Here is a 14005-nt window from a genome sequence, read left to right as displayed (position 1 = left end):
GTTGTTCGTAGTTTATAGAATAAAATAGCAATGTTCATTTTACTCAAAAATATACCTATAGATAGCAAAAACTGAAGTGGTCTCTCATTTTTTTCCAGAGCTGTGTGTTTAAATGCGGTTTTAAAGGTTATTTACAAAAAAAAAAAAACATTGATTCTATAAAAATAGGTTGAGACTTTTCTCATTTTCTGCAAATAAATATATAGAAATGTCATTCTGTTACCTGTGATGATGATCTAGAGGATGGCCAACGCAAAGAGCAACAGATTTAAAGCTTCTCTCTCGTTTCTCTAACGTTTTAAGGTTGAGCAGCTATAAGTGGCACTATCTTACAGAGTGATGGACAGTGACAAAAGACAGCGTTTAAAAACTCCAGCAGCACTGCTGTGTCTGATCCACTCACTGTGGGTGTTTTCACACTTGTTTTTTTCTGATTTGAGTTTGTATAAAATCTGAAAATAAAAGTCGGACACTTTTGGTGAGTATATTTCAACTAATATATTCAATTTTAAGTTTTTCAAGTAAAACTTTGATTGAATTTTTAATTGATTAACTGATGTTTTAGATGCTTTTAACAATTTAACTGTTTAGTTGTTTTGATGTTAAACTTTTAGCAGTAAGTTTGATTCTAAATTGAGTTTTGTTGTTTTGGCTATTGTATTGTTTTTGACAGTAAGGTGTCGCTGTCTTCAAAAAGCAAATAACAATGGGAGGAAACAGTTTGAACCCACAGGTCTCTGCACCTGCACTGAGACCAATGGCTGCAGGTGTGTGGGGGCGGAACATTGACCGCATGGGAGATCTTTTCCTTAATGCTGATTGGTTTGTTTGATGTTCTTGAGAACGGTCAATCAACCAGTTGATATGAAGGCAGTCGGGCCAACACTCAATGAAGAGCCAAAGCTACAGCCATGTAGAGTGTAACTATGGGGAGCAGCACTAGTAAAGTAGGGCTCCTGCCTGAGCCGCCTGCAAAAAGAGGTTATTTCAGTGGTTTTATGAAGTCTGTTGTGAGCTTCAACAAAAACAAGGACTTTGAAGAAGACCAGAGCAAACCGAGAAGAGCGCCTCACCTCTGGAGTCGAACCCAAGGCCACGTCAGCGATGGAGCTGCTGCCAGGAACAGACAGGCCAACAAGGCCGAAGTAAAGTTTCGGACAACGTTTGACCCCCGTGTCACGGCCAGGTACGAGAACCACGGTCAAGTTCTAGTAATGCCGGCAGATCTGCAGGCACCGCCAGAATTGACGAGGCATTTTCTGCTCATATTGATATTCACTCCAGACAGGCCTGAACCTTTTCAGTCTGCTCACATTCTGATCCTGCCAGCTTATATTCTGCGTGTGGTTATATGGTTATATTAAAATGTGTTTGTACAGACGTGTACGGCATCGTTTAATGATTTAAAAAGCCCTGCTGTCTGCATTGACTCTTAGTCATGAAGGCAGCTTATGTTTCTCTAAGATTTCAATATACTTTCCAGCCTTAATGATGTATCACAGGAGCATACACTGACACATCCCTATACCATAGTTTAATGATTTTAAAAGCTCTTCTGTCTATATGAAATCGTAAAACGTAATACAATTTTGTATACAAAAACCTTCTCGTATTTGTATCCACCCCATATCTTTTTCATGCTCAAAACATTTTAAAAATGGGTATAAAATCAGTTTTTTTGTATTTGACTACAATACAAAGACTTAAAGTAAGACTACATTTACTTTAAGTTTTAGCAATGCCATGTCTTTGTAATGTGTGCCGCATGTGGTTTGGGTGTCCCTGGAAAAGATGTTGTCATAAAATTAGAATATCATTGAAAAGATACTTTATTTCAGTAATTCAGTTTAAGAAACTCCTGAAGACAGAGCTCTTCAAAGAGCACTTACTCTCCTAACACCTCTAACACACTAACTACTTCTAACCTCATTTCCTTCTTCCCCTCCTTCACTCCTCTATCCTATTATTTCCTATTGACCTCCTTTAATCCCTATCCAAAGATGTTTTACCTTTAAACTTATTTTACTTCTGTACTTGACGATTGTAAGTCGCTTTGGACAAAAGCGTCTGCCAAATGTAATGTAATGTAATGTAATGTAATGTAAAATGTGAAAATGGAAAATCAAATGTATGCAGCATTTGGCTTTGCATTGTCCTGTTGAAAAAATGCATAGGTGTCCCTGGAAAAGATGTTTTCTTGGATGCAGAATTTGTTGCTCAAAACCTCGGTGCATTTCCCTGCTTTTCCCTTTGATTTTGTTCATTAACACAACAAATACAGTAACTAAAGGAAAAGTTTTAGAGCTTGTGACAGTAACCATGTTAATTCCATTGAGATAAATGGTCAGATTTATGGTTGGTTTTATCACTTCCATTGAAGCTCAAGTTAAGTTAACTCTGGTGCATCAGGTCAGATCATCAGAGGATCCATAAAACCTGTTTCATAAAAGTGTTTCTTACTTTTACTTTGACATTTAACAACGCCATTCATTTGTAATGTGTGTAGCGTTTGGTTTTGCATTGTCTTGTTTTCTTGGAAGCAGAGTATGTCGAACTAAGAGCTCAGTGTACTTTTTTTTTTGTTGTTCCTTTTGATTATTTCTTTAACACAACAAATACAGTACATAATGGAAGGTTTAGAGCTTATTTAAGATAAATGGTGAGATTTATGGTCAGCCTTATCACTTCCATTGAAGCTCATGTTAAGACAACTCTGGTGCATTAGCATAACTCATTAGAGGCTTGAAAAAACTTTGTTTCTTGCATTTACTTGGGCTCTTAGTCATAGGATGCCTTTATAGGATGCCTAATGTGTGCAGCACATTCATGCATCAGGTCAGATCATCAGAGGATCTATAAAACGTGTGTTTCTAACATTTACTTTGACATTTAGCAATGTCATTTATTTGTAATGTGTGCAGAATTTTAGTTTTGCATTGTCAAGTTGAAAAAAATGCATAGACGTCACTGGAAAATAACAGAAAATAACATGTTAATACCATCAAGATAAATGCTCTCTTCCAATGAAGCTTTTGTGAGCCATAAGCTCACTCTTAGCCATGACATGCCTGTATGCCGCATGTGGTTTTGCATTCCACAGTCTCGCTGTTTTCCAGCTTTATTTTTGCCATCTCTGAAGAATATACTTACACAACCACAATAGCCTAGCAAAAAAAGTGTGTTTTTTACAGAGGCGTACAGCATGGTTTAATGATTTTAAAAAGCCGTGCTCTCTCTACACAGCCTCTTAAAGCGCAGTACAGTTTTCGTATTCAGCAAACTTTCTCCTATTTGTAAGCAGCTCACCTGTGGCCACCCAGCTGGGCAACGCTGCCCTCAGTTCACCGTCATTTGTCAGGTAGATATGGTCTCCTGGGGCTGTGATAAAATGACTGTCCTTCTTCAGCAGCTCTCGGCGCAGCAGGGCCCGCTGTATTTAAAGCTTCAGAATCTTGGAGCACAGCCTTCTCTGGAACAGCAAGAGGGGGCTTAGCAGACTGTGAATTGCATACAGATCCATGACCTGCTGTGGTAATTGTGTATTTAATGAATACAAATGGTGCGCATTATAATAAGCGGAGAGCAGGTTATCTGAGGCTTTCACGTAGGTATAGAAAGATAATCATCAGCATCTATTAAATATGCTTTTAGACGTTTCAATATAAGTGGAAGCCAATGGGGGTTCTCCATTATTGCCCCTCAATGTCGCACACATAAAAGGGGTCCGCGTAATGATGGGTAATATTTTCCAGGTATGACATTAAGGCCCTGATCGGTCGGGGCAGCTTCAGCCATGTGGTGCGGGTGGAGCACAGGCACACGCGACAGCCCTTCGCCATTAAACTGCTGGAGGTCAGAGGGACCGAGGGGCGAGAGCTGTGCCGTACAGAGCTGGGGGTTCTGCGCAGAGTCCGCCATGCTAACATCATCCGTCTGGAGGAAGTGTTCCAAACTCCTGACCGCGTTTACCTGGTACTGGAGCTCGCCACAGGAGGGGAGCTGCTGGAACGGGTGGTCGCTTGGGGATCCTTCACTGAACGTGACGCCACCAGGTAGGGGTGGGGAGTATGACGACATATTAGTGATGCTACTATAAAAAAACATGTATCTTTCTGAGGAACAGGAATGTAAAGTGTAAAAGTACAAAAGCTCTATCACAAAACTTAAATAGACTTGAGCAGAAGTTTGTGTTCTTTAAAAGTTTGTGTTCCACACTTACGTAGAAGTACTAAAGTATTGTTTAAGTAGTTTATAGTAAAATATAGTAGTGAAGTACTGAAAGTAAAAGTACAATACTGTGTTATTAGTGTAGTTATTAAAAAGAAAGCAGAGTAAAGTTCTTAGAGTTTAATACTTAAGTACAGTAGTGAAGTAAAAATAATACTACAGTAAATACAGATACAGTTATTTAGTACTTAAGTACAGTAGAGAAGTAGTACTACTCTGTTACTATACATATCTGACAAACAAAAAAAACTCAATTAAAACACATTAGAGCTTAGATCGTGCCAATAAAATCCAAGCCCGACCCAGCCCACCCCACAAACTGTCATTATGAGCCTGATTTAAACCCACCATTGTTTTTGTAAGTAGACTCTTTTAACATGACCTTTTAACAACAATTTAAAGCTGTTTAAATGAGTAAAATGTTCAGAATGATGTTACTAAACTGTGCAAAGCAAATGCTGCTTGCTCTTAAAGCCTATAACAAAAAAGCCTGGCAGCAAATCATGTTATGTGATCTACAACTTATAGACTCAAAATAATTGAGTAATGCTTGAAAACACCCAACTGGATGGCTGATTATGAATGGTGAATGATACATTTTAATGGGTGACTGTATGCATAAATATATTTAAAGAATTAAACAGATTGCACTGTGCATGTACAATTCAAACTTCTTTACTGATGATCACAAATATTAAATATGTTTACAAATATTAAAAGACACATCATATGCCTGAACTATGCATCTCTATTGATTTAAATACTGCATCTCCCATCCTTATCACCAGGGCGCTCATCATGGTGTCTAGCGGACTGCGCTACCTCCACAGTCTGGGGATCGTTCACAGAGACCTGAAACCAGAAAACCTGCTTTACTACCATCCTGGTCCAGATTCACGTCTGATCATAACTGACTTCGGGCTGGCCTGCTGGAGCAGTAAGAGCCAGGGCATGGGAGGTGGTGGTGATGCAGGTGTGGCAGTACTGGACAGCTGTGGAACTGGAGGTGCTGGAGAAATTGCGGTGAAGGATTGCGCCAGGTCAGACAGGGAGGAAGATGGTGGCGAAGATGGTGGCAGAAGTTGCGATATTGCAGAAATAAAGGGTCAGGGCAGTGTAGATGATTGCAGAAGATTAATGGATGATAGAAAAGCCAGAGAGAGCGGCCAAGGAAGGGGTGTTGCCGTTGGAGGAAATGAGAGAGGGGACGCGAATGGCTGTCCGGTCAGCACGGGAGATGAAAGGGAAAGAGATGAAAGCTTGGGATTTGATGGAACGGGAAAAGATAGCAGCGGTGTGGAGAATGAGGGGAGCTCTGGCAGTGCACTCTACCGGGGTACTAAAAGGGACAGGCTGGAGGGAAGTCAGGCAGTTGGTTCAGAATTGTACAAAGTTAAAAACCTCTGTATAACAGAAGACGCAAAAATGGAGAAAAATGGTAAAGAGACGATTGGACAAAGCCAATTTGTCAGATCACATGACAGATTAAAAGGAAGTACTGAAAGCAAACGTTACTGTAAAGCTGAGTCTCCCACCACGACTTCCACCAGCAGGAAAGGACACGACTGGGCGCTGAGGACCCTGTGTGGTACCCCAGAGTACCTGGCCCCTGAAATGGTGGGTGGGAGACCCTACGGCAGCGCGGTGGACATGTGGGCACTGGGGGTGATCTCGTACATCTTGCTGAGCGGCTCCATGCCCTTCGACCAGCGCAGCCGGCCGCGCCTCTTCAGGGCCATCCTCAGAGGCAGCTACAGTTTCCACTGCGAAGTGAGTGTCATGATCTATGATGCATTCTCTCTCTCTCTCTTTCTTCCCCTCTCTCTTTCTCTCTCTCTCTCTCTCTCTCTCATTTCTGTTTAACTGCACCGCTTCAAGGTCTTTATCATCTGAGTAATATGCTGGGATGAGCATGCAGGTGTGTATGTGTGTGTCTTTTGCTTTTGTGTCTGTTTCAGTGTATATGAGTGTGTGCTTATATATACAGTATATTATAGTGTAGATGGATCAATAGTATGGATGATAACATATGGATAACATACAGTACTGTTTAATCAACATAAAACTGTTTAACAAACTAGAATATGTTTTATATTTTACAGTTTTTAAATGTCAGCACAGCTCTGAAAAAAGAGACAACTAAAAAATGATTAGTTTTTTTGATTTTACTCAATTGAAAACCTCTGGAATATAATCAACAGGAATATGGATGATTACAAGCCATCAAACCAAGTTGAACTGCTTGAAGTTTTGCACCAGGAGTGCAGGCATAAAGTTATCCAAAAGCAGTGTGTAAGACTGATGGAGAAGAACATGCCAAGATGCATGAAAACTGTGATTAAAAAACAGGTTTATTCCGCCAAATATTGATTTCTGAACTAGAATTCGGAACTTGGAATTTGGGAGAAATGTTGTCTGTAGTTTATAAAATAAAACAACAATGTTCATTTTACTCAAATATATACCTATACATAGCAAAATCAGAGAAACTGATTAAAAAAAAAACATTTCCAGAGCTGTATGAATAGTAATGTTTATAATGCCTTGTGAATGCATTATAATCTGTTTTGAGTGTGTTTTAAGGTCTAATAGACGTGCTATTCATGGAAAGTGTTATCAATGTTTCTTTGGTAACATAGTGCAGTAGCGGAATGCTGAGCCCAGAGTAGCAGTTTACAAAGCAGTTTACATTCAGTGCAACATTTATTAATTTAAATTTCTGTTCTTTTGAATGCAAAATCAGAAAATTGGTTGTAAAAACGTACAAGTTTTCATCCATTTCTTTTATTTTTTTTGTTTTTCATCTCTGCCCCTCACAATCAGAATTTCAGGAAAAAAAACTTTTTTTCTTTTTTTTAGATTTTTTTCCATTTTTGCATTTATTTGACATTTGGATTATTTCATCAGATAGGTGTTACGAGACACACAAAAGGACAAATCTGAAAATTGAAAGATTCAACTTTTAATTATTCTTATAAATGATAAATTCTGTTGCCTGAAATAAAAAAATAAATATAGTAATTTAAAAATTAAATGAAAAACCATTTCGTCTTCTCTGTACTGAATGGAAAACATAATTTTTATATTTTATATTTTTTCATACCCAAATTTCTATTTTCGAATTAAGTAAGAAAATTAAGTCAGAAAATTAAACTGCTAAATGTTACACTGACCCACTGACCAACAATTGAAATGCTGTTATGTTTAAGGTGATGGTAAAAGTTGCGTGGTGTTGTTTTAGGAGTGTGTGATTGGACAGGATGCTTACAGTTTGGTGGTAACAAGAGAGAATTCACTTGTTTATTTCAGACGTCTGGAATATCAGTAGGGCGAAGATAGTACTGGAAATATGGAAATCCAGTCAAGCAATGGTTCAGTATTTTGTTGATTTAAAAATTGCACACCAGGACAGGATTTACAGCCAAATCTCTATAATCCAGAATAAACTGGATACAGTGTGTGTGTGTGTGTGTGTGTGTATGCGTGTGTGTGTGTATGCGTGTGTGTGTGTCTATGTAGGCCTAACAGGGCTGCCAGTAAAAGACAGCTGAAAAGAGGTGGGCAGTGGAGCAGGGACCAGTCAACAGCCAAGTGTCAACCAGAGGGCAAACACTGGCTTTGTGTGTTTGTGTGTGTGTGTGTGTGTGTGTGTGTGTGTGAGAGAGTGTGTGTTATGGAGGTGAAATCTGGTCAGCTGTGTAAACAGCCTGGAGGCTCCTGACAGACACGCTGGCCCTCCCACGGCTGCTGGATGCAACGTGTCTCAGGTGTGACCCGCCTGGCCCGCGGCTGTTTACCTGAGCCAGGGGTGAGGAGGAGGGGGGGGGGGCAGAAGAAGGAGAGGAAGAGGAGGTGGAGGAGGAAGAGGAAGCAGCAGCCGTGAGAGAGCAGTGTGAGGACAGAGACGAAGACACATTCTGAATGTAGCACCAGGCTTTTATCACCTTCTTCACACATCACACTGTCACACACACGCACACACACACACATATACACATATACACAAACAAAACCTCGTTTCCATCTGAGAGACGGTCACAAAGCCTTGCTTTACAGTAAAATAACACTAAACCCACCTTATTTATCACACCTTAGTTATTTATAACTAAATAAAACTCAACCAATTATTAATTGACAGTAGTTAAAACATTATTAATCATAACAATCATTTTAACTAATATCTCAATTCATTATTATTTACAGCTTTTTTACACATTAAAATGTAGTGATTATTAATAATAGCCTAATTATAGTGTCGATTAATAATTAGTTGAGACATTTTTAACCCTTTAACAATGTTTCTTGCTGTCATAATTTCTTTGTAGCACTTTGAGATTTATTTGAAATGTAAAGTGCATTACAAATAAAATGTATTATTATTATTATTATTATTATTATTCATAAATACTGTTATAAGATAAAAAAAAAAAATTTGTTTCCTTTTAAAGTTAGAAAGCTTAAAGTAGAAAACAACATATGTAATTATTTACTAAATGACAGTGTTAAACCAGAATATGTTTTATATTTTAGATTCTTCAAAGTAGCACCTCTTGCTTAGATAGAGGCAGTTTTGCACATTTTGGCTGGATTTTCTCAGTCAGTTTTATAAGGTAGAGTCACCTGGAATTCAAGCTTTCAGTTAACAGCTGTGCTGAACTCATCAAGAGTTATTTACTTGATTTTTTTTGCCTCTTGAGAGCATCAGTTGTAAAGTTGTGAAGAGGTTACAGGTATACAGTGAATAGCTCTATTTGAACAATGTTCTAATCCATATTATTGCAAGAAAACAAAAATCAAGAACTTTTGAAAGTATCCTCAAGTGGCTACTGAAGCAAAGCCATTATCTATAGTAAGTAATTGAGGCATTATAAAATAAATAGTTTTTAAAGCTAATACATAATAATTTGCTTAACAAATTATTAAAATTAACTCATATATGAAATATATAAAGGCAGCTGCTATGGTTTACTGCCTGATTAATCTAATGCACTGCATTATAAACGAAAATCTCTTTTCATAAAAAAACATACAAATGCAGTTTAAGAAATAAAAGTGCAACAGAGTTGAAAATCAGAAATAGAATATATTTATTATTTTTGAGCCCGACCTCTAAATGATCAATTCAGCTCAAGTCTGAATTTGAAAGCCATGTTTTGGTGCGTAATTAGAAACTACTCAGGCATTACTTATAGAGTGAAATCACACACACACACACACACACACACACACACATTCTCACACACTCACTCACTCACTCACTCACTCACATACATACAGTCTCAGCACTGGCCTCACTCACTTCACTTCAGATATATATTTAAGCAGATGAATAAGGATCCACCCAACAAGACAGAATGATAGATGATGGCTGAGTGGTGCGGAGTTAGTCACTCGGCTCGCTCTATGTTTTATTGATGCGAGACTTTTTTCTTTCCCCTCCTCAATAAAAGTATTAAGGAGGGGCTCTTCCCTTTGGTGGAGAAATGACACAGAATGACTTATGGATTTGCGTTTTTTTTTTTCCTCTTCTTCTGAAATTGTGCAGTGTGTATGTGTCTTTGAGTGTGGCCTACTTTTTCCATTCGTCAGCAACAGTCTTGCGATTGTCAATTTCATGGATGATTAATTGTCATTACTATGAGAGAGAGCGAGAGAGAAACAGCGAGGGAGCGTGAGTGTGTGTGTGTGTGTGTGTGTGTGTGTGTGTGTGGGTATGTGTGACAGCGAGAAAGTCAGAGGTGCATTATGATTCCTGTGTTCTCACACTGCTGTGATAGTGCTGAAGAGGTGTAACAGTGTATACGCATTTTTATATATGAGAAACATTAGATGCATTCAGTGACATTTAACTTAAAAGTGTTAAACAAACCAAAATGCCCTGTGAAGCATTTAGATGCCTCTTATCTGGGGTTAAGCTGTTTACTTGCAGTTTCTGAGGCTGGAACTCTGATGAACTCTTGCTTTTGCTTTCCTGGGGCGGTCCTGATGAGAGCCAGTTTCATCATAATGTTTTAGATGGTCTTTTGTGAGTGCACTTGAGAATACTTTCACATTTCTTGAAATTCTTCGGATTGTCTGACCTTCTTTTCTTAAATTATTATTTTTTCTTTACTTATTTGAGTAGTTCTTGCCATAATATAGATTAAAACATTACTCAAATAGAGCTATTCACTGTATACCTGTAACTCTACCTCTTCACAACTTTACAACTGATGCTCTCAAACACATTAAGTAATCAACTCTAAAAAAAAAAGTCACAAATACTTGTTTAAAACAGTATTTAAATACTAAAGCAGACATATTCTGATTAGTTTAAAACTTTTTTTGGCTACGAAATAATACCATATGCCTTTCTTAATAGTTTGGATGCCTTTAGTATTAATCTACAGTGCAGAACATATACAATAAATGAATAAAATAATAATACAGACAAAAACACTGAATTTAAGGAGTGTACAAACTTTTGACTGGTACTGAATATTGAGTGAGAATATTATGAGCTCCTCCTTTTTTCTACATTCTTTTAAGCTCCACTGAGTATATACATCTCTGGAAAAAAAATTAAGAGACTACTTCAGTTTCTGAATCAGTTTCTCTGATTTATAGGTGTATGAACATTTTTTTATTCTATAAACCACAGACAACATTTCTCCAGAATTCAAAATAAAAATATTGTCATTTAGAGCATTTATTTGCAGAAAATGAGAAATAACTGAAATAAAAAAAGGATGCAGAGCTTTCAGACCTCAAATAATGCAAGAGTAAGAGAAATCAGAAATCAGTATTTTCAGAAATCACAGTTTTAAACATGCATCTTGGCATGTTCTCCTCCACCAGTCTTACACACTGCTTTTGGATAACTTAATCCTTTACACTCCTGGTGCAAAAATTCAAGTAGTTCAGTTTGGTTTGATGGCTTGTGATCATCCATCTTCCTCTTGATTATGTTCCAGAGGTTTTCAATTTGGTAAAATCAAAGAAACTCATCATTTTTAAGTGGTCTTTTGTTTTTTTCCAGAGCTGTACATTGTAGTTTTATAGTATGATTACACCTCATACACCACCACCGTGTCGGCATCACTGCAGTGCGGCTAATAATAGCTGCTCTGTGATAGTTATTAACTGATTTACTGTAGATTCAGATTTTTAAGGAGATACACTTAATGTTTAAAATCTATATAAAAAAAAGCTAAAGCTAAAACCCTTTTGCAGTATCATTATTTAACTTTAACATCGCTAATCAAAAAGACAAAATCAGCTTATGTGACGAGTTTATAAGTTTCAAACCCCCATATAATTTCTGTTAAAGACCTCTAATTTGAAATTCTAATTTATAGTGGATTAATCAAAGGTGTGTGAACTGATAAAAAAGTAAAGAAAGTTATAAAACTTTTGCAGTCTGTTAAAAGTTTAAGTTTTTAAATAAAAAATAATAATTCATTAGAGCCTCATGCGAAGCTTGACAGCTGAATTGGAGAAAGAGTGAGAAGTGAAGTTTAAATACAGCAATTCTGATGATTTTAAATCAAAGTTTGATAACATTGTGGCTAGTTATGATTTACCTTTTTTTGTTCCTTTTACAATACAACTACTGTGATGTTTTCCATGCAATATTTCCCTGCAGTATATTTATATTGAACTGCAAGTAACAAAAAAAACATTACACTACACTTTACTTCAAAGTCATCTTAATTAGAAGTGTTAATAAACGTACTAGCACAGTGTTTCTGAATCGTAGTAATTGCGCCTCCTGTGTCGTCTTCTGCACTCCTGTGCTCCATGCTTTTGTGTGCGTTTCCTACTATAACACAGCAGATAACTCATCAGCTAATTATCAAGTCCTTCCACAGTGTGTTACAGCGGGGCAGATGGGCCGAGGACAGTTCTGTGAGAACCAATTATCACCTCTGTGTCTGTCTCTCATTGTCTCCTGCCCAGCCGTGGAGCTCTGTATCCAACCAGGCTAAAGACTTCATAGAGCGTCTGCTGAGCCTCAGCCCAGAGCAGCGAATGACTGCACAGCAAGCCCTCGCGCATCCCTGGCTGGTCGGCATGGCGTCCGACTCGTCCAACAGGAGCCTCCACCGGCCCATATCCCAGAACCTCCGGCAGCGGGCCTCACGGGCCTCCGCCAGAAGCCACGGCTCCGGATCTGCTCCGGGGTCACGATCTGCCGCGAGCCCTCGCTCACACCCGGGTCATGAATCATGCCAATTAGATGGAAACATATTGCAGCACGGGGTGATGGGCTCTGCTGAAACTGCTAGAAGTTGCAGGAATCGCAGGTGATGACAAAAGCGCAATTTAATCTGAATTAATTCTCACTCACATTCTTAGAAGGCAAAAAAAATACGATAAAACAGCAGTGCATGAATAGTAGATGGAGGTGAGAGTATTTTATAGGATAACATTCTGTAATATACAGGGGTTGGACAATTAAACTGAAACACCTGTCATTTTAGTGTGTGAGGTTTCATGGCTAAATTGGAGCAGCCTGGTGGCCAATCTTCATTAACTGCACATTGCACCAGTAAGAGCAGAGTGTGAAGGTTCAGTTAGCAGGGTAAGAGCACAGTTCTGCTCAAAATATTGCAATGCACACAACATTATGGGTGACATACCAGAGTTCGAAAGAGGACAAATTGTTGGTGCACGTCTTGCTGGAGCATCTGTGACCAAGACAGCAAGTCTTTGTGATGTATCAAGAGCCACGGTATCCAGGGTAATATCAGCATGTCACCACCAAGAAGGACAAATCACATCCAACAGGATTAACTGTGGACGCTGTAAGAGGAAGCTGTCTGAAAGGGATGTTCGGGTGCTAACCCGGATTGTATCCAAAAAACTTAAAAACACAGCTGCCCAAATCATGGCAGAATTCAATGTGCACCTCAACTCTCCTGTTTCCACCAGAACTGTCAGTCGGGAAAATAAATTATTGTGGTCTAAAACCAGGTGTTTCAGTTTCATTGTTCAACCCCTGCAATACACAATGCAACATAAAAACAAAAAATGTAAAGTGCAATTATTAATCAATTAATCAATCAATCACAATTGTATATAGCACTTTACAGGTATAGTACCAAAAGTCAAAAGTTTGAACACGCCTCAAATTCAACATATTGAAAAACATAGCGTATCCATCAAATCTAAAACTTCATTAAACAGAAACCCTTCTGTGCTCGCGTATCTTTGTGTTTGTTAACCTTTTCATTTGTCATTTGTGGCCCTGTTTTCCATGTCTCCTCCTTAACTGTTTTCACCTGTGCTCATTTGTAGCTCCACCCCCTCATTACCAGTCCCCAGGTGTTACCTGTTTCCTTTCCCGCCTTGTGTGTGTATTTAAGCCCCTGTGTCTTCAGTGTTTCTGTTTGTTCTAATTATTCAGTTCATGGTTTATTGTTTGCTTGTTTTCTGTTTTTTTTTATAAATTTTACAAGCATTTGCAATTTTACTCAGCCCTTCCCTTCCTTCCTTGTGGCAGCCGTGACAGTGCCCTGTACCTCGTGTACACTTTACAATGTATATGTATGTTCAAAATCTATTAAAAAGCTAAAGCCCTGTTTCAGTTCTTATTATTTAACTTTAACATCGCTAATCAAAAAGGCAAAATCAGTTTATGTGACGAGTTTATGAGTCTCAAACCCCCACATAATGTATGTTAAAGACCTCTAATTTGAAATTCTAATTCATAGCGGATTAATCAAAGGTATGTGAAGCGACGAAAGTAAAGAAAGTTCTAAAACGTTTGCAGTCTGTTAAAAGTTCGAGTTTTTAA

The 14005-nt window shown here is 38.2% G+C and overlaps 1 protein-coding gene across 1 annotated transcript; it reads left to right on the top strand.

Annotated features, from left to right (window-relative positions):
* The first annotated feature begins 926 nt into the window (after positions 1-926).
* si:ch211-27e6.1 (serine/threonine-protein kinase H1) lies at positions 927-12516 on the top strand. Its single transcript, XM_007259679.3, has 5 exons — positions 927-1186; positions 3753-4052; positions 5016-5152; positions 5768-5997; positions 12166-12516. The coding sequence occupies exons 1-5, from the start codon at positions 927-929 to the stop codon at positions 12514-12516; spliced, it is 1278 nt and encodes a 425-aa protein (XP_007259741.3).
* The last annotated feature ends 1489 nt before the right edge of the window (positions 12517-14005 follow it).

This window comes from Astyanax mexicanus, chromosome 15 (assembly GCF_023375975.1).
Source record: "Astyanax mexicanus isolate ESR-SI-001 chromosome 15, AstMex3_surface, whole genome shotgun sequence".
NCBI lineage: Eukaryota > Metazoa > Chordata > Actinopteri > Characiformes > Acestrorhamphidae > Astyanax > Astyanax mexicanus.
The sequence above is the reverse complement of the archived record's forward strand: the minus strand, read 5'-3'. Positions and strand labels throughout refer to the sequence as shown.

Bases quoted from the DNA above. Each gene is read 5' to 3' on its own strand.
- si:ch211-27e6.1 (XM_007259679.3), top strand. From the start codon at position 927: ATGGGGAGCAGCACTAGTAAAGTAGGGCTCCTGCCTGAGCCGCCTGCA. The intron at 5,153-5,767 runs CCTGCTGGAGCA...CTCCCACCACGA, and splicing joins CATAACTGACTTCGGGCTGG to CTTCCACCAGCAGGAAAGGA. The intron at 5,998-12,165 runs GTGAGTGTCATG...TCTCCTGCCCAG, and splicing joins GCTACAGTTTCCACTGCGAA to CCGTGGAGCTCTGTATCCAA.